Genomic DNA, 24,735 nt, shown 5'->3' with positions numbered 1-24,735 from the left:
GACTTACTATGGGAAAAAAGTCAGCTTAGCTTTTTTATTTTAAACGTGTGTTTTTATTGTTTTACGACATTTTTATTAACTTTTTTGACTTGTCCCACTAGGGCACTTGAGGGCCTGATGCTCCGATCGCTACTCTAATACACTCCACTACATACGTAGTGCAGTGTATTAGCGCTGTCAGTTATTCACTGACAGCAAGCCTATGAGGACACGCCGAAGGCGGGTCCTCATCGGCTTCCGTACAAGGCAGACTTGGACACCATTATCTGGCCTCCGATTGCCACAGCAACCCAGCGATTACGTCTATGGGTTACCAGTCAGGTTAAAACTTATGAGATGCTGCGCAATATCGAGCGCAGCAACTGAGGGGTTAATCAGCCGGATCGGAGAGTAGCTCCGGTCCTGGCAGTTACAGGAGGGTGCCAGCTGTATAATACAGCGGTCACCCCGTGGTGATGGTGCCGGCTCTGCTACTGAGCCCGCACCATCACTGCGACGTACTGCGGTTTGCGTGAACACCTTCCCGGCAGCGCCGTATATGTACGGCGGATGTCGGGAAGGGGTTAATCTAACAGACCCAGGGAAGCAGGGTGATAAGAAGTTAGCTGGTAAGATCAGAAATCTTGTACATACTATAGTATTAAGGCCAGGATCACACCGTTTTAGGCTAAACTTTGAGCCAAAGCCAGGAGTGGATCCAAAAAGATGGAAAGGCAGAGGAAATACTGATGCATCTCTAAGTTTGTCTACTTCTGCGTTTGGCTCAAAATAAAACTGCAAAGCTTTTTTGCTCAGTGATCCAAACCTAATAGAGAATGCAAAATAAGTAGTCTATATGACTGAAGTCCAATTTCACAAGGCGATAAATGCAAATCCCATATTGACAATCCCTTCTTTAAATTAAGACCCAATGAGCCTTGCACTTCTGTATATTTTCAAAATGCAATATCCTACTATGCTTTGAGGTGCAAATATGCACGTTTACTTTACTTGTCATGTTTGTTTTAAAATTGGAAAATCTTTGTGAAAAATAATTTTGAAAAAAAAAAACAAAAAACTTAAGACGCGATGGCAATTACCTTAAACCCTTGGCTATAAGCAGTTATTGCTAGGGGAAGCAGCAAGGGGGCAGTGCAGGAGAATTGTGGCATTACAAACCGGCCATTCAAATGACTGCGCCCAGGTAATACATTGATCCTACTGATCAGGAGCCTCTTGGCAGCCCTCTGCCTAATAAAGCAGTCTGAGCTAGCCCCATCCCCCATGCTATTACTGTGCCTCAATAGAGCACATTGACAGGGACCATGTCAATGGGATAACCATTTAAATCAAAACTGCAGGTATATTAAAGGCTTCCAACCTCCAAGGAAGTCACTGTATATTCTGCTATCATATTTTTTCTGCAGTATGAGGCACTCACTAAACACATCTAAAAGCAACACCCTTACAGACTTCGGAAGGCAAGCATGCAATGCCCGCTCTTTGCGCACATAGCAGATTTTCCATCCTGCAGCGGAAAACTATTGCAGACAAGTGAAGGACATTTAAAAAAAAATCTCATCTACATGCTGCTTAACATTTTTTCCACACCAAAATCAGGGCATGCTGTGAATTGTCAAATCTGCAGCAAACATCCAGAACAATGTAGAAGGGATGAAATCGGAAGCAAAATCTGCACATAACATGCAGCTTTTGCAGCAGAATCGCTGTTGAAAATCTACTACATGTGGTGGTTAACCTTAAGTGTCCAGTTGGGCTCATGAGCAACCAATGGGAATTTACAAAAAAAAAAAAAAAACAAAGCAAAATACCTTCATGCTTCCATGAGTTTAGCATGGCAAAATGCCATGACAAAATTCTCAACCAATTTACAAGGAGAAGTTTGTGAAGGTTTTAATTGCTATACATGGCACCATCAGAGCAAGATGACAGATACAAAAGGTGCGGTAAACTGGAGTCCAGCACTAAACACAGGTGACTAAGACCTGTCCCGAATCTGCAGCGGTGCAGGGTGTTTAATACAACCAGCATTATACGGGTTAAAAAAAGTTTGTTCAAATGTCACTCTAAAGGAGACTTCCTATATTGAAGAGGTTAAAAATGAGGTAAAACTGTCTGGCCATTGAACTAGTGCGAGCTTCATTTCTTCCCCAGTGCTTTGTCCAGGTTGTTCTTTATAGCGTCCAGGAAGTCTGTGGTGTTCACGTAATGCTCGTTTATTCGGACGCTGCAGAGAAAACAAAGAACAGCAATGAAATGGAAGTTCAATGTCAATTTTTCTTTGGCCTAAAAAACCCCTAAGTGTTGAATGAGCAGCCACTTACTTGCTTAAACCATGAATACAGCCTGCCAAATCCTTTGTCATTACACCACTCTCAACCGTCTCAACACAAACCTTCTCTAGCTTCAAGGCAAAGCTGTAAGAAAGGAACATTCAAAACTGCAATAAGTAAAACAAAGGCTGGAGATATTACAGATTCTAGTCAATCAGCTGATATCCTGAGGACTATCTGGACTCCTGCAGAAATTCTGCCAAGGTACAGAAATTAATACTTCCCCTTCAAGCATAAACTTTATTCCTTGTATAGTGATTAGTTCTGTAGCGAATAGTTATGAGTTTTAATTTTGCACGATTTTAAGATCTCTGCTTCCTGCCAGTGCTGGGTCTGTAACACAAGGTCCTCATTCATCAGGCTTACTACAATGTATCCGGTCTTTCTTTCCTTCACTAACATTAAGAGGCGTACAGGCTGAATAGTAAGTCTATGAGTCCGTACACCGATTGCTCATCTTTCCGAGGAAAGCCAAACAGAGGCGATCCGAAACAAAGCGCTCACCTGAGCACTTCTGCACGTTTGTCTTAGCAATAGTGGTGGGTCCCAGCGCTAAGACCCCCACTGATCAAAACATCTGATACGTCACTATGTCACTATGACAAGACCAAGGTTTGATGAAAGTTTAGTTACGCTTTAAGTGACAACCCCCCCCCCCACCCCCCCAAAAAAAAAAATCCTTCTAGAAAGAGTTGCTGCTTTAGTTTAAATAGTCTAGGCTTTGACTGGTATGAACAATTCACAAACAACAATTTTTTATAAAAGACTTACTCAATCAGATCCGGATTTCCATCCAACTTTCCTCGGTGTTCCAAGCCCCGGGTCCATGCAAAGATGCTGGCAATGGGATTTGTACTTGTGGGACGACCCTTTGTGTAGCAGGAAAAATCCAAATGGATGATTTTGTAGAATCAGAAGGGATAACTTGTGCACATGTTTCTAGTCTCCAGTAGGAATTATATTTTATAATCATAAAGGGTAGACTACATCAGGTAGTGCCGGATTTACAAGCTCCAGACAGTAGGGAAAACATGCAGATAAGCGATATTAGTCTCACCACTCCATGTGGGTTATGTCCAGCACAATCCGCCTGGTCTTTACCCACAAGGAGGATAGTGCAGGACATAACCCACATGGAGTGGCGAGACTAATATTGCTTCTCTGCATATTCCTAGTGTGTGGATTTATATATACAGAACTACCTGATGTGAAGCTCCAAGTCTACCCTTGATTAGATTTGTTTATGGTTGAAAAACAAAATATATAAAGCAAGCAGGAACTGGATGAGGGACTTGTTTGAGCAGTTTTAGTCACTGCTCTGTCCAGTAACAGCCTGTTCACACCTGCGTCTGTTTCCATTCTGCCCAGTCAGAGAAGCAGAACAAAAATTACCAGAAGCGCCAGGTCTGTTGTATGACGGACACATCAGCGCCCAATGGAACCCATTGACTTTAATGGGTTCCGTCGGGCTTCCATGGCCAGAAATAGCGCGGCATGCTACGCTACTGTTCCAGTATTTTTGGCTGTTCGCTCCAATGAAGACGTAAACAGACACTTAACTGTTTTAACATTAAATGGACTAATCAAGCAGAGACATGAAAGTGCTACAAAAGGAAACACCCAGTGTAAAAGCAACCACCTCAACTACAGGCATGAAATGTGCTCACATAATGAACCGAAGAATCTTACTAAGTTATATATGCTGCCTGGATATGGAGTAAAGTAAGATTATGGAATGGCACCTTTTGATGTTCCCGGTAATGACGTGTAACGGTTCCATGAGCAGCTTCTGCCTCAATGGTTTTTCCATCTGGGCACACCAGGACAGATGTCATCAATCCAAGGGAACCAAATCCTGGGAGAGAAATGTCAAGACATTCAGTATTATACATTGAAACCATGATGGAACCTTCCTCTGGACCCTGTTGCCAGTGTCCGAGTAATCTTGGGTACTGTGGCAGCATTTACTACAGATGCATAGACCACGTAATGTAAAAAAATGGCTCCACTCCCAACATAAGACAGGAGCAGGGTGGCAGGAATTCTGATGTAAGGGCTGAGCCTTGGCTGCAATATTTACATGCAGCCAGCAAACGGGGGAGGGGGAAGTAGGAAACAATTGACAGACAAATTTGTATATTCTTTTAAGATGACCTGCTTCTCCAGCTCTGATAGTTACATGGTCCCCTGCCACTCTGCATCAATGACATACCATACCAGTGACTGTTGCAGCTAATCACTGTGGCATGTTATTGCCTAGTGTAAAGGTCTCACATTTACCTATTCTGCCTCATTTAACTAATTTTACAGTGACTATCCTGCTGGCTCAAAAATAAGTTTCAGCATTATTATTAAAAAAAAAATTCTACCGTCACAACGACCAATTTTAGTTTAAGCGAACGGAGCTATAACATTTTAAGTAGAAATGACAGTCTGATTTGGTCTTCGTCTCATGTCAGATTGAGTCAAGCACAAACGCAAGCCTACCTTGAGCAAGAATATCAGATTGGACATCTCCATCATAATTCTTGCAAGCCCAAACGAAGCCTCCAGAGGACTTGAGAACCTGAGCTACCATGTCATCAATCAGTCTGTGCTCGTACCAGATCTTCAGTTTATCATACTGTGGTTTATAATGCCTAGAAGTGAAACCAGGTACCTTTTAAATTACAATGGATATAAGTTGTACCTTAGGTTGGCAAATAAAAAATAAATAAATTAAAAATTAGGAACTGCCCAGTAGTAGAACAATGACTTTTTTCAAAAAACAATGCGTCCATTTTTTAGATTTTTATACATACTTCTCATAGATCTCCTGGAAGATGTCCTTGAACCTGCCATCATAAGCCTTCAATATGGTGTTCTTTGTGCTCAAGTACAGAGGCCATTTCTTCTGAATAGAATACTGGAAGCAGCTGTGTGCAAAGCCAGAGATAGACTGCAGAAAAAGCGCACGTTCAAAACAAAGATATTACTACAAAGTTTATATAGCTCATTTGAAATACAGATGAGGGATTAAATGTCTAAGGGTATGTTCACACGGCTTAGCAAAATACAACTGAAATTACGGCGCTGTGTTCAGGCGAAAACAGCTCCTGATTCAGACGTTTTTGGAACAACTCACGTTTTTCGCGGTGTATTTTTCGGACGTTATTGGAGCGGTTTTTCAATGGAGTCAATGAAAACCGGCTCCAAAAACGTCCCAAGTAGTGACATGCACTTTTTTCACGGCCGTCTTTTGACAGCGAAGCATAAAATTACACCTAGTGGGAACAGAACATTGTAAAACCCATTGAAAGCAACGGGCAGATGTTTGTAGGCGTAATGGAGCGTAAAACGCCCAAATTAAGTCTGAAAACAGAGCGTGTGAACATACCCTTATTCTTAACTTAGCCTACACTAGCGGCGTTACAAATAGGCTGTTATTCGGCAAGATACGCCATGCCTGACGACCAGCACATTATCCCTCCACGTATTACACATAGTACTGACACCCCATGTACTATTCACAGCACTGACCCCTATTCATCACACTTATTTATTATTTATTTTTATTACATTACACAGTTCTGACACTTTCATACATACATATTTATTTTTTACCATCCATTCACACCCTAGCACTACACTGACACTCTTTATCGCACACCTTTGAGCACTTAGTTCGCCACTCCCCTCAAGACTAGTGGGAGGGGCTATCACTATTTAATGTACACTCCTTCTGCAGCATTCTTTGACCCGTCTGCGTCCTGATGGGAACGGGTTTTCACCCACCCACCTACCTAGTAAGTTTGGCCTTTTCTGTGGTTTTGACCTTATTCTTAACAAGTTTGGATCGGACACCAGCTTTGAGACAAATGTGCTAATATCAGTAAAATCAGATTCTCAGCTCCTCTAACTTTCAAACTAACCCACCAACATATCTATGCGTGCAGTGCAGCATGGGCCACTGTACAAAGACACTGAAAAGCCACCTACAACCCACATGAATTTAGGGCTTGTTCACTTCAGCCCTACTTTCATAGGTTCCGTTGTCTGAGGAACCCACGACCGGAAAGGCAAACGGAAATCAGTTTTTTTGAATTACCATTGATTAAGGCTTCCATTGAAATTTGTTTCCGTTCTGTAAGGTTTTCATTTGTTTTTTTAGCAGAAACAATAGCGTAGTCGACTATGCTATAGTTCCTGCTAAAAACCGGAAGCCAATTGCAATGATTTCAATGGTAATGCAAACGGAAGCCATTGTTTTGGTTTGTCTTCCCATACATGGGTTCCTCTGATGGAAAGGTCTAATGGAACCCACGAACGAAAGTCCAACTCTGATGTGAACACAGCCTTACACATGCCAAAATTGTATGAAGCTCTTCTTCAGCTAAACACAGTAGTGGATACAAAAGTGTTGAAGTATCAGTCGGTCCTTTAAACTTATTTTTGTATTCACTTTTGGCTTAAAAAAAATTAAAAAATCCAGGGTTTTAAAGCACTATAAAGAGTGCTATAGACTTGAACCTTTAAATCTATACTGACCCATTTCCATCAATGCCAATATCTATATTACACATCTGTACCAGTTGTATGATCTGTAATACACCTAATGGTCTCTATACCTCCATTTGACACTATTTTGGGCAGTTTTTTTTTTAAACATACAGTCCAGTGCCACTGTGGTACAGTTTGTGCAACCGTTTAGAGTGCCATATGCTACCATATCTTGCATTTGGTTATGTGAATGAGGCCTTTAGTCAACAGGGAAATCTCAATCTTTAATGAATATCAGGAGTAGTGCATATCACTTGTTAAATCACAAAAAAATGCTTATATGCAGACGATGTGAATCATTTTAACCCTTGTAGTATGATACAGTCTCAGAAGATCATTGACCTTATTCTATATACAAAAAAAAAAAAAAAAAATCATTACCTCATCGGTGTTGTACATTCCCATGCCTACACCTCCTGCTGGAAAGTCAAATACTTCCCATTCCTTAGCTGCGGAGCCATCAGCTGGATTGAACACCATCTTGAATTTTCCAGCTTGATCAACAACAAAGTCTGTGGCCTTGTACTAAAAAAAAAAAAAAAAAAAAAAAAAAAAAGAAGAAAGAAAAAAAAAAAAGGAAGGTAGTTAAAAAAGGACAAACACCAAAGTTAATAGTCCACGAACAAAGCCAATCTTACCTGATCACCAAATGCATGTCTACCAATTGTGATGGCCTGTGTCCATCCAGGAACCAGTCGTGGAATGTTCTTACAAATAATTGGATCACGGAAGACTGTTCCACCCAAGATATTCCTGATTGTGCCATTGGGACTCTTCCACATCTTCTTCAAGTTAAACTCTAACATTTAAGACATTTGTAATTTTAATTCTAGTGCCATTTGCAAGATATTTTGGTGGAGAATAAATTAGGATCAGCCGTTTGTGGTCATACACCAGACATACCACTGGATGGCAGTCCGTACCTTAGCATGGCAGTCAATGGCTCACACCAGAATACACATTTAGGGAAATTTCGGAAGGGAAAACTTTAAAACCTCAAAGCAGTATTCATCTCTAGCCTTGTGAAATACTCAAGATACTGCATTAAAGAGAAAAACCTTTCAAGCAAATCCAACCCTGGATGAAAGCTGCTTTGAAACCTCAAAAGTCAACCACAGCATATACATGGGCCATGTCAGTAGACTGAATGATTTGAAACGCTCATCTTTTGATGAAATTAACACATGCCCGACTTAAAGGGTTATTCCCACCTTAGACACTTCTGGCATATCCACAGCGTATGCCATAAATGTCTGATAGATGCAGGTCCAGCTCGGCTGTTTCCGCAACTCCCATAGAAATAAATGGAATCAAGTGCGACTATCTCCATTCGTTCTCCACCTGAATGCAGCGGTGGCTGCCTCACCAGGTGGGATGGAGGTTCAGTAAGCCCTGTTCCATGGATAGGTGGACAGAGCTGGGACACTCACCCATCAGACATTTATGTCATATCCTCTAACATCGTAAGGACTAAATAAAATGCAAATTCTGGACCTTCAGAAAAGACTGTTTTGTTCATTACTATACTATTATATATATATATATATATATATATATATATATATATATATATATATATATATATATATATATATGCAAAAAAAACAGAATTGTAAGATTGAAAAATCATAAAAATGCCTTCTAGAAGTGAACAGGTGGCATAACAAAGACATGTATTACAGTGAATACCTTCTACTCGAGCCTCATCGGGAGTGATTGTAGCGCACTTTACAGCAACACTGTACTTCTTAGTGGCCAGAGCAGAGTCTATGGTAACCTGGTCATTGGTTTGGTCACGATATGGAAGGCCAAGATCAAAATATTTTAGCTCCACATCAACATTAGACAGGATCAACTGAAAGGAAAAGAAAACAAAGTTACTATAAATCTGGATAAAATGGTCTTGGGGGAACGCTGAAATTAATGCCTGACAAGATCTATCAAAATGGTCAGCATAGAATAAACGGGCTGATGTGTGAAATTGTCACGACATAAACCAAAGGCATAGGTAAAGCACCTGAGTCAGGGGACAAAGGCACTTAGATTGTCAAATAAGGTGTGCCCTGCCTACCACAAGACCTCTACTTTATTTGGACTGCGCAAATCTGGTTTGGGGAGGGGCTTTATAGTCATTTATTTAAGATGTATTAGGGCCTGTTCACATCACCGTTCATTTCAGTTCCGGGTTTCCGTCGGAGGTGTCGACTCCGCTATTGATTCAGTCGGAAAACCGGAAACCTGCCGGAATGGTGACGAACGGAAACCATTAGCGATGTTTCCATCACCATTGAGATCAATGGTGACTGAAACGGAAGCTGTGCTTTCACTTTGCGTTCACCCGACGGAAACCTCCGACGGAACCCCAGAACGGAAAGCGAATGGTGATGTGAACAGGCCCTCACACTGTCACCCAGAAATATCCACATAAAATATGTGAGGGCAGGACATATACACGCGATTACTGTACATAAAAATGATTGCATTTTCTTCACTGACATTGTCTGACAAATTGGAAGGATTTTTAACCACCACAATCTAGTTATAAAGACAAATGGTCCAAATTGGAGCAATTTGTCTTTTAGACAAGGTCGCAGTCAAAATAAAAATACTTTCAATTTAATAAAGGTGCTAGTCAATAAAAATAGGCTGCTTACCATCTACTTCCACACTACAGGAGACTTCAGGTATGTTCACACGCAGTGTTTTTCAGCCATTTTTCGGCCCGTAAACCTCCCGAAAAACCGGAAGCAGAACGCCGCCAAACATGTGCCGATTGATTTCAATCGGAAAAACAGCGTTCGGTTCTGACTGGGCGTTCATAAAAACGGCATGTCACTTCTGCCTTTTTGGAGCCGTTTCTCCAGACTCTATAGGAAAACAGCTCTAAAGCCGGCTGTAAAAACACTGCGAAAACCGTTAGTGGCTTAAAAAAAAAAAAAAGGAGTCTGAAAATCAGGAGCCATTCTCCCATGAAAACTATTTTCAGACGTTTTTTATTTTGTGTGTGCACATACCCTTAGGGCTCATTCAGAAGAGTATTCTTCGTCCGTGTGCTGTCCGTTGCAATAACTGACAGCACACAGACCCATTCATTTCAATGGGGGCTATTCAGACATGCGCGTGTTTTCATGCAGCGAGTGTCCGTTGCGTGAAACTCACTGCATGTCCTATATTGGTGCGCACCTTGTTGCCCTTTGAAGTCTATGGGTGCTTGAAAAACACGGACGACATCTGTGTGCTGTCAGTGTTTCACTCATCAGTTACAAAGAAGTGGAGAATTTTTTTTTTAAAAGTTCTTGCATGGACGAGAAAAACACATGCCATACGCAGCGCACGATGGCACACAGACACGAACTTCTGGAAATAAGCTGCGCTTTTATGCACGTGAAAATCTGACACGCTCGTGCAAATGTAGCCTGTCTGGGCACGGCAGCATTCACAAGCCACTCAGAGGCTGTGCTGCACATACTCCGGCAGCCTGCACAAACGGCTGCTTGGAAATAAGCTCCTTACTCGCAGCAAACAGGGACTCATTGGCTCCCCAGCACACATGCTGCATCCAAGTGTAGTGCTACCCCTCAGTATTGGCTCTCCTGCACAGGTGTGCATACAATTATAGCAATGCAGCGATCCTCTCCAATTCCAGTAAGGCCTGTACCAAAGAGCAAGATTACCACCGCAGGGCTATACTTGCATGCAGCACCTGTGCAGTAGGTCAAGCGGTTCAGTTTCACGCTTGACCGTTTTAAAGTGTGAAATTGCCCGTACAGGCGTTATTGCCACCTCTGCATGAATGTGACGTATTCCATTTAGTAGTCATAGTACACTTTTTAATGGGATTACATAATATGGAATAGCATAGTCTACTGCACTATCCCATACCAAGAAAAAAAGTATACAAAAGTATTAGCTTGATGAAGGCCAAAAGGATACCATTTTGGCCTAAATTGGGCTAGTTGAGCCCTACGTACATGTTTATTGTGCATGCAGGGAGCCATCACGGAACGCACTCGAAAACTAGGTGAAAACCATGATGTGAAGGGGGCCTTACATAACATTTATGGCTAGAGTTAAAGGGGTTGTCCGAGATACCAAAATTATTTCAAAAACTCTGTCATACATTACCCCTTATACAGACAACCTAAATAAAGCATCATTTAAAAAAAATAATTCTACTTAGCACATTTCTTCTTTGAATTCAGCACAGCTTGTTTACATGCAGTTCAGGTCTGGTTTGTTGAGGTTTCCTTGTCATGAAACTTATTTTACATGCACGCTCATTGCAGGCTGCAATGAGCGTGCACGTACCTTCCAAGAGTTCACGTGAGCTGTCCTTGCTCCTCCCCGCTGACCTCCTTCACTGGACTTGTCTCCTTGCTGACATTTTTGAAGGATGGTGACCGTTCTCCCCCCATTATGTTTTTCATATTTATGCTTTCTCTCTCTTTTCATGTCTATAAACCTCTTCGTGTCTACCCTAACCCTCGTCCACCCTCTTCTATCTCATGTCTCGCTCCACTAAGGCTATGTTCACACAGAGTTTATTTGCAGGAGGAATATCTGCCTCAAAATTCCATTGCAGCAGATTTACCTCTCCCTGCACGTTGATTTTTGCGTAGTTTTTACCCAGCGTTTTTTGTTGAGTTGTTTGCGGCGTTTTTCGCTTTTTTTTGCGTATTTTTTTTGCTGCATTTTTCGTTGCGTTTATTGTAGCCTTTTTCGCGGCGTTTATAGCTTTTTTTGCTGCGTTTTTCGCGTCGTTTTCCGTGGTGTTTTTTGCTTGCGGCAATTGAGCGTCGCTGGCAACAACGCGAAATACGCTTTCTCTGCCTCCCATTGAAGTCAATGGGAGGTCAGAGGCGTAAACGCCCAAAGATAGAGCATATCGCTTCTTTTTCCCGCAAGGCAGTTTTACTGCTCGCGGGAAAAAGACGCCCACGCCTCCCATTGAAATCAACGGTACGCATTTTCGGGCCATTTTTGACGAGTTTTGCGACGCTGTTTCCGCTTAAAAAAAACTCGTCAAAATACTCTGTGTGAACTTAGCCTAATGCTGCCTCCGTTATTGTACTTAATGTACCATTCCTCCTCCTCACATGCACTTTGTGCTGTGAGGAGGAGTAATTTTATTACATAGATGACACTACCCCTCCCCCACCTGTACCTAGCGCTATTGTGCGTAGCGCTATTGTAACTTATCGGAGTAGTGGAATCCCACTATGGTCGGGGATTCCGCTCCTGCACGCTTTGCTTGGACATAGACCTAGGCAGAGACATGAAGCAATCCGTTGTGGACCGGAATCATAGTGGCGCTGTCTACCTAAGGGCGGATTTACACGATCGCCATATACGTCCGTGCAACCCGCGTGTTTTTCACACGTGTGGCACGGACGTATGCAAGTCTATGGAGAAGTGCAGACTGTCCGTGATTGTTGTGCAGCGAGAGTCCGCAGCGTGAAACATACTGCATGTCCTCTATTGGTGCGTTATCATGCACCTACACTCACATTGAAGTCAATGCATGCGTGAAAACCACACACCGCACACGCGTGTTTGGTGCGTGATTTACACAGCAATTTTTTGTAAAAAAGAAAAAAATGGGCTGGCTTTGTTAGTGCATGAATAATGCATGACAATCGAAAAGCACACTGATGCATAAGGGCGGATTTACACGAGCGTGTGCGTTTTGCGCACGCAAAAACCGTGGCGTTTTGCGTGCGCAAAATGCACTTGACAGCTCCGTGTGCCCTGTTCATATGATGCGTGGCTGCGTGATTCCGTTTGGATGTTTGTAAACAGAAAAGCACGTGGTGCTTTTGTTTACATTCATTCTTTTACAGCTGTTGCGCGAATAACGCGTGTCCCACGGAAGTGCTTCCATGGGGTGCGCCTGATTTTCACACACCCATTGACTTCAATGGGTGCGTGATGCGCGAAAAACGCAGAAATATAGAACATGTCGCGAGTTTTACGCAGCGGACTCTCGCTGAGCAAAACTCACAGTCTGCACTTCCCCATAGGTCCATGTGTAATCTTAGGGTATGTTCACACGGCAGCGTCCGTAACGGCCGAAATTACGGGGCTGTTTCCAGGAGAAAACAGCCCCGTCATTTCAGCCGTAACGGCATGTGCAGGCGCTTGAACGCCGCGTCCATTATGGACGTAACTGGAGCTAGTTTTCCATGGAGTCCATGGAAAACGGCTCCATTTACGTCTGAAGAAGTGACATGACACTTCTTTGGCGCGGGCGTCTATTTACGCGCCGTCTTTTGACAGCGACGCGTAAACATACGCCTCGTGTGAACAGACAAACGTCAGCCCATTGCTTTCAAGCCGTAATTTCGGACGTAATTCGGGGGTTAATACGCCCGAATTACGTCCATAAATAGGCCGTGTGAACATACCCTTATAAAGGAATAAAAAGAATGTCATCTGGGGTCCTGTATCTAAGCCTACATTGTGTTAGGCTTAGATACAGGCTCCATGTGTGACACTGTTTGTTAGACCCTGTATCTAAGCCTAACAATGTAGGCTTAGATACAGGACCCCAGAAGATCTTATCCAGTTCAGGACCGGGCTATTTTGCGCCTTCAGGACCAGACACCGTTTAGCCATTTATAGCACGTGTTAGTTAAATGGCTATAACTTTTTTATTTGTTGGGCTAACTACGTGATTTTTGCGAAGTTTTTTCCGTAGACCTTGGAGGTTTATTTTTTTAGTTTTTATACACACCTTTTTTGCCATTTTAGAATTTTTATTCATAAAGTTTGAAAATAGTAAAAAAATAAGTTTTTATGTTTCAGCTATTTTTTGGGGTAATCACATAGTTTTACCCTAAAATAGACCTTTTATTTGTGATCGTCATTGTCTACCGTAAATTTTAATATATTACATGTCTATATTAGGGTAATTGGGTCAGCGCTAGCGTTACAACAATGATTGGCGGGGGGGGGGGGGGACGGGACGACTTTTTTTGGGGTGGGTATTTTATGTGTATTTATTATTTACATTTTTTTTGCACTTTACTTTATTATTTTTTTATTACTATGGTCTGTCCCTCAAAGGTCAAAGAAGACCTTTGGGGAACTTTATATATATTTTTCCTCTCTTTTACACCAGGCTTTTCCCCTGTAACTGGAGCTGCACAGCAGCCCCAGTTACAGGGGAAATCAGCCCTCTCATAGTGACGATTGTCACTAATAGGGCTGTGCTGGGTCTTGTAAGACCCAGCCGCAGTCTGTCAGTAACGGCACCCGGCGATCATGTGACCAGTCACATGATCACCGGGAGGAATAGAGACAGCGCTGCTGCTGCTGTCTCTATTCCTATACACAGCATTCATTGAACGCTGTGTAAAAACACATCGGAGAAGACAGAAGCAGCGAAAGCTGCTTCTATCCTCTCCTCAGGGTCCCCGGCAGTCACTGACAGCCGGAGACCCGACATTCAGCTGCCCGATCGCGCGGGCAGCAAGTTAAAACCCGAGCCGTAAAAAGTCTATGGCTCGGGTTTTAAGGACCCGTCCCTGACCGCTGGCCGTAAAAACACAGCCAGCGGTCGGGAACAGTTGTTAAACAGTGTACTATTATAGGCTCTGCTCCGGGACTCGCCTGACATCGGAGCAGAGCCTATACTAGCGTAGTGCGGCTCCTCCTTGGGCCTGCTCGGTCCTACGGCGCAACGGTGTCCCACGGGCCGCAGATAACAGCCTCAAGGGCTGCATCGTGTTGTATAATCCCCTATCAAAGCCTACTATGTGTAGGCTTTGATAGGGTAAGAACTAAAAGTACAGATGCCACTGTACCTCGTCGACTGGGCTAGTCCGCAGGTGCCGTCCCTTTTCACTTTTTTCACTGAACACGCATAGGTGCGCTCACAGTGAAAAGCTGCATAGGCTGGGCGGGCAGTCATGAACGAGCACCCGCAGAAACGACACGTCACCAGTGACGTGTCGTATCCCATCCGATGTCTCGCTGGGACGAGACCATGTGATCGGGATACGACACGACAGTGGACGAGGAAGAAAAAGTGATGTCAGAAGACAGGTGATCGGAAGAAAAGAGCTGCCAGAACGGAGAACAGAAGCAAGATTGCACAGGTAAGTATATTATTCAATAGTTAATATGTGCATTGTGGGTTTAAATTTAAAGTAAAAATATATCTCGGACAACCCCTTTAATCTAATACACATCTACAGCTTCCCAGCGAGGTATTGAGACATGTAGACAAGTTTTTGGAAAAACATAAGCTTTATAGATAATTAGTTTAAGGTTAAGATCCACTACACAGCTTCCACATCCACAGTTAGGGGATCTGTACACTGCCTGGCATCCAGCTAAAAAGGAAACTTGGTATGAGCAGTGTGATAAGCGCAGTCAAATGGAGGCTCTCAGCATTGCACATAATCATCGCTGGGAGAAAAGTAGTATGGTCCAGTGATCCATTTGATCGTGTAAGGGATTGTATTCATCATTTCAACACTGGGCACAGTGAGGTGAAAATACATGACACGCTTATGCGTTTCAAACGTCAACTCCATACTTAAGTCATGGTGCTATGACTAAGAACGCAGTTGGCGTTTCAAACGCATAAGCGTGTCATGTATTTTCACCTCACTATGCCGGTTGTTTTAGGAAATAAAAGTATTTACACTGAATGGTCAAGTCAGTGTACCGAACCACTGACAACTGGATACCGGTGAGCTGGTAAACGTTCTCACTTTACATCATCATACCTTTTCCTTGATGAACTCCCAGATGATGCGGGTCATCTCATCCCCATCCATCTCCACCACTGGGTTAGCCACCTTGATACGTTTGTCTGCATCTGCAAATTGAGGGGGAAAAAAAAGGGACAAAATAAGCAGCCAACCAAGGCTGAAGCAGAAGGGACACTGTACAAAGTATTTATTTAACCAGTTCAGGACCGGGCTATTTTGCGCCATCAGGACCGGGCTATTTTGCGCCATCAGGACCAGACACCGTTTAGCCATTTTTAGCACATGTTAGTTAAATGGCTATAACTTTTTTATTTGTTGGGCTAACAACGTTATTTTTGCGACGTTTTTTCCGTAGACAATGCTTTTCTCTTTTTTTTTTTAATCGTTCTTATACACATCTTTTTTGCTATTTTAGAATTTATTTATTTGTGATAGTCATTGTCTACTGTAAATTTTAATATATTACATGTCTATATTAGGGTAATTATACCCCCCCCCCCCCCCGTGTCTCCCTTGTTCCTGCTGCTAATCTGTTCTGCTAGAGGAGGGGCTCTGCATCAAGAGGAAGGGGAATGATTATGCTCCGACCATATAGACTCTTCTTCCGTCCCCTGCAGGAGACTTCAGATATACTGCAGTCTCTGCTCCTTACCTGACAAGCAGGGAAGAAGCAAATTCTATTAGCTGCTTTGCAGTGAACAGAGGATTACTATGCGGAGACCTGGCAGTAGGGATACTGACTAGGGGCGTAGCTAAAGGCTCATGGGCCCTGATGCAATAATTTAACTCATGAGCCCCCTACCCCTCCCCCACCAGACCCCTGCGCACGACTATGCTCTGCAGCCTTGCCCGACAGCTCCCATAGCTGCCCCCCTTACAGTATGCCTCCCATATATATGCCCCCACACAGTATAATGCTCCCCATAGCCAACCACCACACAGTATAATGTTCCCCATAGCTGACCACCACAGTATAATGTTCCCCATAGCGGACCACCACACAGTATGTTCCCAATAGCGGACCACCACTACAGTATAATGCTCCCCATAGCAGACCACCACTACAGTATAATGCTCCCCATAGCTGACCACCACCACAGTATAATGCTCCCCATAGCTGATCACCACCACAGTATAATGCTCCCCATAGCTGACCACCCACCACAGTATAATGCTCCCCATAGCTGACCACCCACCACAGTATAATGCTCCCCATAGCCGACCACCCACCACAGTATAATGCTCCCCATAGCCGACCACCCACCACAGTATAATGCTCCCCATAGCCGACCACCCATCACAGTATAATGCTCCCCATAGCTGACCACCCACCACAGTATAATGCTCCCCATAGCTGACCACCCACCACAGTATAATGCTCCCCATAGCCGACCACCCACCACAGTATAATGCTCGCCATAGCCGACCACCCACCACAGTATAATGCTCCCCATAGCCGACCACCCATCACAGTATAATGCTCCCCATAGCTGACCACCCACCACAGTATAATGCTCCCCATAGTTGACCACCCACCACAGTATAATGCTCCCCATAGCCGACCACCCACCACAGTATAATGCTCCCCATAGCCGACCACCTACCACAGTATAATGCTCCCCATAGCCGACCACCTACCACAGTATAATGCTCCCCATAGCTGACCACACCACAGTATAATGTTCCCCATAGCTGAGAAAACTGAGGATAGTACTGCCCATCCCAGTATAATGCTCCCCATATCTGACCACCCCAGTATAATTCTCCCCATAGCTGACCACCCCAGTATAATGCTCCCGATAGCGGACCACCATCCCAGTTTAATGCTCCCCATAGAAGACCACCCCAGTATAATGCTCCCCATAGCCGACCACCACCCCAGTATAATGCTCCCCATAGCTGACCACCCACCACAGTATAATGCTCCCCATAGCCGACCACCACCCCAGTATAATGCTCCCCATAGCGGACCACCACCCCAGTATAATGCTCCCCATAGCCGACCACCACCCCAGTATAATGCTCCCCATAGCGGACCACCACGGTGTTGTGAATATAGCATGTTTTAGATCATGATCATTCAACCAGCATGACTAAGAAAGGGAGGTTGTGTCAAACCAATTTACTATTTACAAGTTACACAAAGGATCTACCTGTTATCCATCACATCTAAATTCATAACTTGTGATAGATTATAGGTAGATCCTGCATATCAGACACGCAGGACCCGCTGACATTAAACCTGTCAGGTCTGCGGGACTGACATTCAGGTCATAACGAATGATACAGCTGCTCTGTATCGAGAATACACAGAGCTGCAGCTCCAAAGCAAACTAATTTTTAATAAAAACGATTTAGAAAGTTGCACCAATCACACTGATTGCCCTTTTTATTTTAAAAGAAATTGCCCTCCAATGGTGTACATAGCCAATGGTGTACGAAGGCTTTGATAGTCTGCTAAAACCAAAGACTAATTCCCAGCACAAAAAAATATATATTTAGGAAATTTCGGCAGCAGAGGGGACAGCACCTTCAGCTCCATAGTATGACATTTAATCCGATCAGATCCTCAGAAGAGGACAATCTCTGGTAAAAATAGACTTTAGCATGTTAAGCCTGGCAAACAGCTGCAGCCTTTCAGAAGTCTGTACTAGATCGAAGGTGCTTTTTGTAGTGTCCTACAGTAAAATGCCATTTCTAGTCCTGCATGGCAGTGACTACTAGCAAACAGTAACAGTTTACAGTTATTAAAATGGCCTGGGAGGAACATAACAGTACACAAGTTCTGTACTCCATCAAGGAAGCCAGTCTAACCACATTCCTGGCTTCAAGACCGACGCTGTCACCATGTAAGCCTCCCGCCTGACCTCCACATCAACCTTCAATATCCCTTCCAAGTAAAAGTTTAACTAGGCCTGTCCAGATATTCTGAACTGTAAATTGCCAAAATAAGTGCTTTGTGCAGAAAGTTTAGAAGACATGTGACTGCAGTGAGCAGGTTGACCCGAGGCGCAAGCGCTGTCATTCTGCCCCAATCTATGAGCGGTCAAAACTCAAAAAACACAACTGCAGCAGGTTAATAGATCTATTTTACACATGAATCCTTTTACCAATAGATCCAAGTTCTTCTTAAGCAGGACCACAAAGCCCAGGAGCCATTTAACCAGTATGCCAAAAACTCTTCTACAGCACAACTAAGTGTGATGGTCAAGGAAACCAAGAGTGGCTCCTAAAGTCTCTAGTGTTGCCCACTGCCTTAGGCCCCATGCACATGACCGTGCCCGCAATCACGGCCGGCGATTGCGGGCACGGCCGGCCGCTGACAGCCGCATTTTCGGGCCGTGCTCCCATACAAAGTATGGGAGCACGGCCCGCAAAATGCAAAAGAACGGACATGTTCCATAATTCCCGGAACATTTCCACGGCACGGACACCCTTCCGTAGTGCTACGGAAAGGTGTCAGTGTTCAATGAAAGTGAATGGCTCCGTTTTTGCGGACCGCAATTGCGGTCCGCAAAAACGGAGGTTTTTTGCTGTCGTGTGCATGGGGCCTTACTAGTTCGAAACCTCAATTAGGTTTTTTCAAAAGAGAACGGGTCCGCTTAATACTGGATCTAGGACATACTGTCCCAGCGGTGGAAAATTCAGTTACCAGCGGTATTATTGACCTTATGTCAGTAAGTTGCGCACACAAACCGTAGAGGCAGCGCCTGTTCAGTCCATGCGTTTCTCTGCTGTTTGTATTGGTAGTTGCCACAGTAATGTTGTGTAAAGAAGAACCTGCAGGACAGCACAGTCCCCATGGTGCCAGCCAGCTTGTTAGTATTCTAGAGATACTATAGAAATCCCCAGCATTAGAGCCAAAGGCACCCACACAGCCGCCAACACAAGTCTAGCTGTCAGACAACTTCATATTTGTTTCCACCACAGAATAAATCATAAAAAGTGTAAAGTGTCAGTGCTACGTCTAATAGTCCTCCAGACAGACATCTAAAGTCACAAGGGCATCCGAATTGTTCCATTAAAGGGAACCCCGTCACATAAGGGCATCTTTGATTTGGGATTGATTTAGTGGTTGCTGTGTGTTTTTTGCTTGTTGAACACTTTGCGGGGTCGAGAAGGTTCTCGTAACATGTCCCTCCATGCTTTTCCTAAATTTCCAGACTGGCACTTTATGCGGCCATATATTGATTGTAATAGTGCCCTCAAGTTCAGCCTCTGTAGGACCTAGAACACATCCGAAATGTTAAAATGAGCCTCATCCAATGACTGGTCTTTAAAACAAACTGGAGTTACAGTGACAATCCCTACACAGCAAACTTTCCATACAATTCAATCGATTATAACAAACTAACATGGCTAGATACTAAATTGCAATCTGTCACTTGTAACATTACCACTTTGCAAAGCATTAGTGAGGCCTCATCTAGAATATGCAGTCCAGTTCTGGGCTCCAGTTCATAGAAAGGATGCCCTGGAGTTAGAAAAAAATACAAAGAAGAGCAACAAAGCTAATAAGGGGCATGGAGAATCTAAGTTATGAGGAAAGATTAAAAGAACTAAACCTATTTAGCCTTGAGAAAAGACGACTAAGGGGGGACATGATTAACTTATATAAATATATTAATGGCACATACAAAAAAAATGGTGAAATCCTGTTCCTTGTAAAACCCCCTCAAAAAACAAGGGGGCACTCCCTCCGTCTGGAGAAAGAAAGGTTCAAGCTGCAGAGGCGACAAGCCTTCTTTACTGTGAGAACTGTGAATCTATGGAATAGTCACCGCAGGAGCTGGTCACAGCAGGGACAGTAGATGGATTTAAAAAAGGCCTAGATCATTTCCTAGAACAAAAAATATATTAGCTCCTATGTGTAGAAATGTTTCCCTTCACTTTTCCTGTCCCTTTGTTAAACTTGATGGACATGTGTCTTTTTTCAACCATACGAATGATGTAACTTCAAGCAGTTTGACTCGGCCACATGATACATTGTTTAAAGCGGTCAGGCTCAGGCCATGTCTGCACTTTTCCTGCCCATGTCTGTCACCCCTGGTCAGGCCTCAGCACAACCATATGGGCAGAGTGGCTCTGAAGGTCAAATAGATAATGTGACATTACTGCTGGAAGTGATAAACCACATGAAGCAACCAGTAGGAACCTCCCTGCACCTGCATAGAGTAGTATTCTGTTCAGCGGTGACCAGATCTGCACTGTATAAACTTGGAATATTTTCCACTTGACGTTTAGTCATGTGTTCTAAGCAGACGCCGCTCTGCATTTTAGCACAGGGAAGAGACAACTGCTTCTAGCTGCCAACAGCGCAACAAACTGCGAACAGCTAGAAGAACTTAGTGGAATAGTGAATCAGGAGGCAGAGAAAGTAGCGACAGAACAGCTGCCATTTTGATTTTCACTTAGAAACCCCCAGAGATAATCTGCCAAGAAGAACTCCGAACTTGACAAGGGCACAAGGACTTGTAAGTCCCATGCCTAATTATCAGGATATTCTCTAACAGCTGAATATATTAGATACTAAAATCCCTCCTGAACCCTGCCTGTGTAACCCTATAAAAGACGACTTCTGAAGGGACAATAATCGTCAGACACCAAACATGGGGCCTCAAACTCATAGCAACCAATTACTTGTTCCCACAACCGTAGTGAAAAATTCAAGGAATTCAGTTATGATCAACTCCTTCATTTTGTCTAGATGAATTACTACCACCTAGGCCCAATTCCATATTTCTGACATACATCTCTGGAGCTGCAGAGGGTTGTGGTTTTCCAGTGATCTTGCTTCATAGTTATTTGCCATCTTTCTGCACAGTAAACGACCAGGCATTGCCCATACAGATAAGGGCATTCAGCAGACAATCTTATTCCCAGACAGAGCTGGGCCTAACCACTGCACAGTGCCCCCTATTACAGAGCTGGGCCTAACCACTGCACAGTGCCCCCTACTACGGAGCTGGGCCTAACCACTGCACAGTGCCCCCTATTACGGAGCTGGGCCTAACCACTGCACAGTGCCCCCTATTACAGAGCTGGGCCTAACCACTGCACAGTGCCCCCTATTACAGAGCTGGGCCTAACCACTGCACAGTGCCCCCTATTACAGAGCTGGGCCTAACCACTGCACACTGCCCCCTATTACAGAGCTGGGCCTAACCACTGCACAGTGCCCCCTATTACAGAGCTGGGCCTAACCACTGCACAGTGCCCCCTATTACAGAGCTGGGCCTAACCACTGCACAGTGCCCCCTATTACAGAGCTGGGCCTAACCACTGCACAGTGCCCCCTATTACAGAGCTGGGCCTAACCACTGCACAGTGCCCCCTATTACAGAGCTGGGCCTAACCACTGCACAGTGCCCCCTATTACAGAGCTGGGCCTAACCACTGCACAGTGCCCCCTACTACAGAGCTCAGCATTATAGCTGCAGAAAACCTGCTATTTACAGACCAGGGCCCAACATCGGCAGACTGCGCCCTACTAACAAGCATGGGGCAACATCTGCAGCGTTCCCCCTAATATGGAGCTGGGCCCACCATGTACAGAGTGCCCCCTATTACAGATCAGGACCTAACATCTGCAGAGTGCCCCCATATTACAGAGCTGGGCCTAACATCTGCAGAGTGCCTGCCATTTACAGAGCTGGGCCTAACATTGGCAGAGTGCCCCCTATTAATGTGACAGCTGCAGTGTGCCACCTATTACAGAGCTTGGCCCAACATCCACAGAGTACCCAACCTCCATTAGGGCCAGTTGTTTTTTTGGCGCCGATTTTGACGCAAAAATCACGTCAGAATCAGCCGAAACCAACTCCAATTGAGTTTAATGGGAGGCTGAGGCGCTTTTCTTCCATGGCAGCTTTTATCTGTTCGCGGGGAAAAAAGCGCCAAGTTCTTTCTTGATGTGGTTCCGCCTCGGACCTACCATTGAAATAAACGGGATGCCGAGAAGGCGGTTTTTGCTGCGTTTTCTTGCCCACAGCACTCAATGGCCATGGACGAAAAATGCCACGAGTAGTGTGGCAAGAAAGTGCAGACAGGTCAAAGAGGCAGGTTTTTTTTCTGCCTACAAATTCCTCTCTGTACAAGGCCTTACATCTGCAGAGCGCCCCCTATTATAAAGCTGGGCATAACATCTGCAGACTGCCCCCTATTATACAGCTGGGTATAACATCTGCAGAGCACCCCCTATTATAAAGCTGGGCATAACATCTGCAGAGTGCCCCCTATTATACAGCTGGGTATAACATCTGCAGACTGCCCCCTATTATACAGCTGGGTATAACATCTGCAGAGCGCCCCCTATAATAGAGCTGGGCATAACATCTGCAGATTGCCCCCTATAATAGAGCTGAGTATAACATCTGCAGAGCACACCCTATCAAACAGCTGGGCCTAACTACAGAGTGGCATTATCCCAGCTTTACCGAGTGTGCCAGGATCACACAGCCCCCACATATAGACCCTCTAATTAGACACTCCCATAGGCGGGGACTCCGGCAGCTCCTCGCCTCACTTCCCTTATCTAGGACGGTACATGCACATTTATAGGTTACTGTCCCCGAAAGAAGGTCAAACAGCTCCTAGATGACCTTAGCGTCCGGTCACACGGCCACCCCGCTTATACCGTCCGGTCACCCCGCTTATTCACGCAGCATCCTCTGCATAATATGAGAAGAGGTGCAGAGCAGGGAGGCCACGGACAATAGAAGCGTCCCCGCAATCACCATATGCCGTATCCCATCCTGTACACTAGGTGCTGCGCCGCCAGTCACAGGACGGGTATTTTAGGAAGCAGACAGATGGCCATAAAGGGGATAATTCAGACACTACAGAGAGGGAGCAGCGCCCAGATAACGATGCAGACAATGGACGCCGGGCATCTCCTGTGGGAGCGCTCGGACAGTGACTTTAAATTCAGTCTTGCCTCCCGATCGCGGCTGCAGAGAGCAAACCCCAGAAAACAAACAGAGCGGGCGCACTCACAGTTCCTCTGCTGCTGGGTGAGAGCGGGGGCGAGGGCACCGGGATTTTTGCCCAGCACTGCTGCGGAAGACTTGCAGATAGAGGTGACAGCTCGGAGGTAGCCGGCCATGTTTCCGTAGAATAGGGAGAGACGGGAAGATGGTCACAAGCTTGGGGTGTCCCGGAGAAATCGCAGATTCTATACTTCGCGCCGCACTTCACCCCAAGCCTCCCGGCTTCAAGGGCGCACACGTCAGCATAGCGGCAATTTATAGTTGCAGTGACGTCACGCCCGGTGGTGGCAGGAGAAGGGGCGGGGCCCGCCGGGGAGCGAGCATGCTCTACTTTTCATTCATTTATTTCTCACGCGCGCCAAGTAGAGGCGCTGTAACCCCTTCACGGCCGGCAAAGAATTCTAGCCCCACCCCTTGTAGCTGGTCCGCTCTGTAACCACTCCACTGCTGGACACAAAGGCCCATTTACATCAAATTCCGTATTTGTATCAGTCGTTTTGTCGTTTGGACTTCTGCTCTAGAGAACTACAGTTTTCTTATTTATGGAGAACTATTTTGCACAACAAATCTAGGATTCGTGTGAAACAGATCAAGAGTACAGTGGTAATGCATTCCTATGGAGGCTTACATACTTTCATACAGTAGTCTGCAAAGGGCTCTATCATATATGCACCATTGGATACAGTATATCAGCCCATGTTGTTGTACTGATCCATAATATAGCACCAATAGCCTACCAACAGTCCATATACATACCTCATGCACAACCGATGCAGCACAGCAATTTTTTTATCTTTTAGACCACGCCTCTAATCCCACCCAATCCTCGCCCATACACACCTGGTTCAGCCCACGCAGTTTCATGCTCCCATAGCGCCTCCCACACAGTACAATACCAAATAGTTGCCCCCATACAGTATAATGCCCCCATAGCTGCCACTATACAGTATAATGCCCCCATAGCTGCCACCATACAGTATACTGCCCCATAGATGCACCCATACAGTATAAAGCCAAGACAGATGCCCCCATGCAGTATAATGCCCATACAGATGCACACATACAGTATAATGCCTATACAGATGCTCCCATGCAGCATAATGCCCCCATAGATGCCCCATACAGTATAATGCCCCCTTAGCTGCCCCTAGTGCC

The 24,735-nt window shown here is 44.7% G+C and overlaps 1 protein-coding gene across 1 annotated transcript; it reads right to left on the bottom strand.

Moving 5' to 3' along the window:
• Positions 1 to 1,877: 1,877 nt before the first annotated feature.
• On the bottom strand, positions 1,878 to 23,842 carry IDH2 (isocitrate dehydrogenase (NADP(+)) 2). The gene is made up of 11 exons (XM_075858143.1): positions 23,588 to 23,842; positions 15,608 to 15,699; positions 8,562 to 8,727; positions 7,511 to 7,671; positions 7,254 to 7,397; positions 5,135 to 5,271; positions 4,821 to 4,972; positions 4,076 to 4,188; positions 3,105 to 3,202; positions 2,325 to 2,417; positions 1,878 to 2,227 (listed from the first exon to the last, which is right to left on the bottom strand). The coding sequence occupies exons 1-11, from the start codon at positions 23,694 to 23,696 to the stop codon at positions 2,140 to 2,142; spliced, it is 1,353 nt and encodes a 450-aa protein (XP_075714258.1). The 5' UTR covers positions 23,697 to 23,842; the 3' UTR covers positions 1,878 to 2,139.
• Positions 23,843 to 24,735: the final 893 nt, after the last annotated feature.

The sequence above is a fragment of the Rhinoderma darwinii genome, chromosome 3 (assembly GCF_050947455.1).
Source record: "Rhinoderma darwinii isolate aRhiDar2 chromosome 3, aRhiDar2.hap1, whole genome shotgun sequence".
Lineage (NCBI taxonomy): Eukaryota > Metazoa > Chordata > Amphibia > Anura > Rhinodermatidae > Rhinoderma > Rhinoderma darwinii.
This window is presented reverse-complemented; position numbering and strand designations above follow the sequence as displayed.

Coding starts and splice junctions, on each gene's coding strand:
- IDH2 (XM_075858143.1), bottom strand. CDS start 23,696: ATGGCCGGCTACCTCCGAGCTGTCACCTCTATCTGCAAGTCTTCCGCA. Junction 4,973..5,134: donor TTCCAGGAGATCTATGAGAA/GTATGTATAAAA, acceptor TTTCACTTCTAG/GCATTATAAACCACAGTATG. Junction 2,418..3,104: donor GGAAATCCGGATCTGATTGA/GTAAGTCTTTTA, acceptor CCTTTCTTACAG/CTTTGCCTTGAAGCTAGAGA.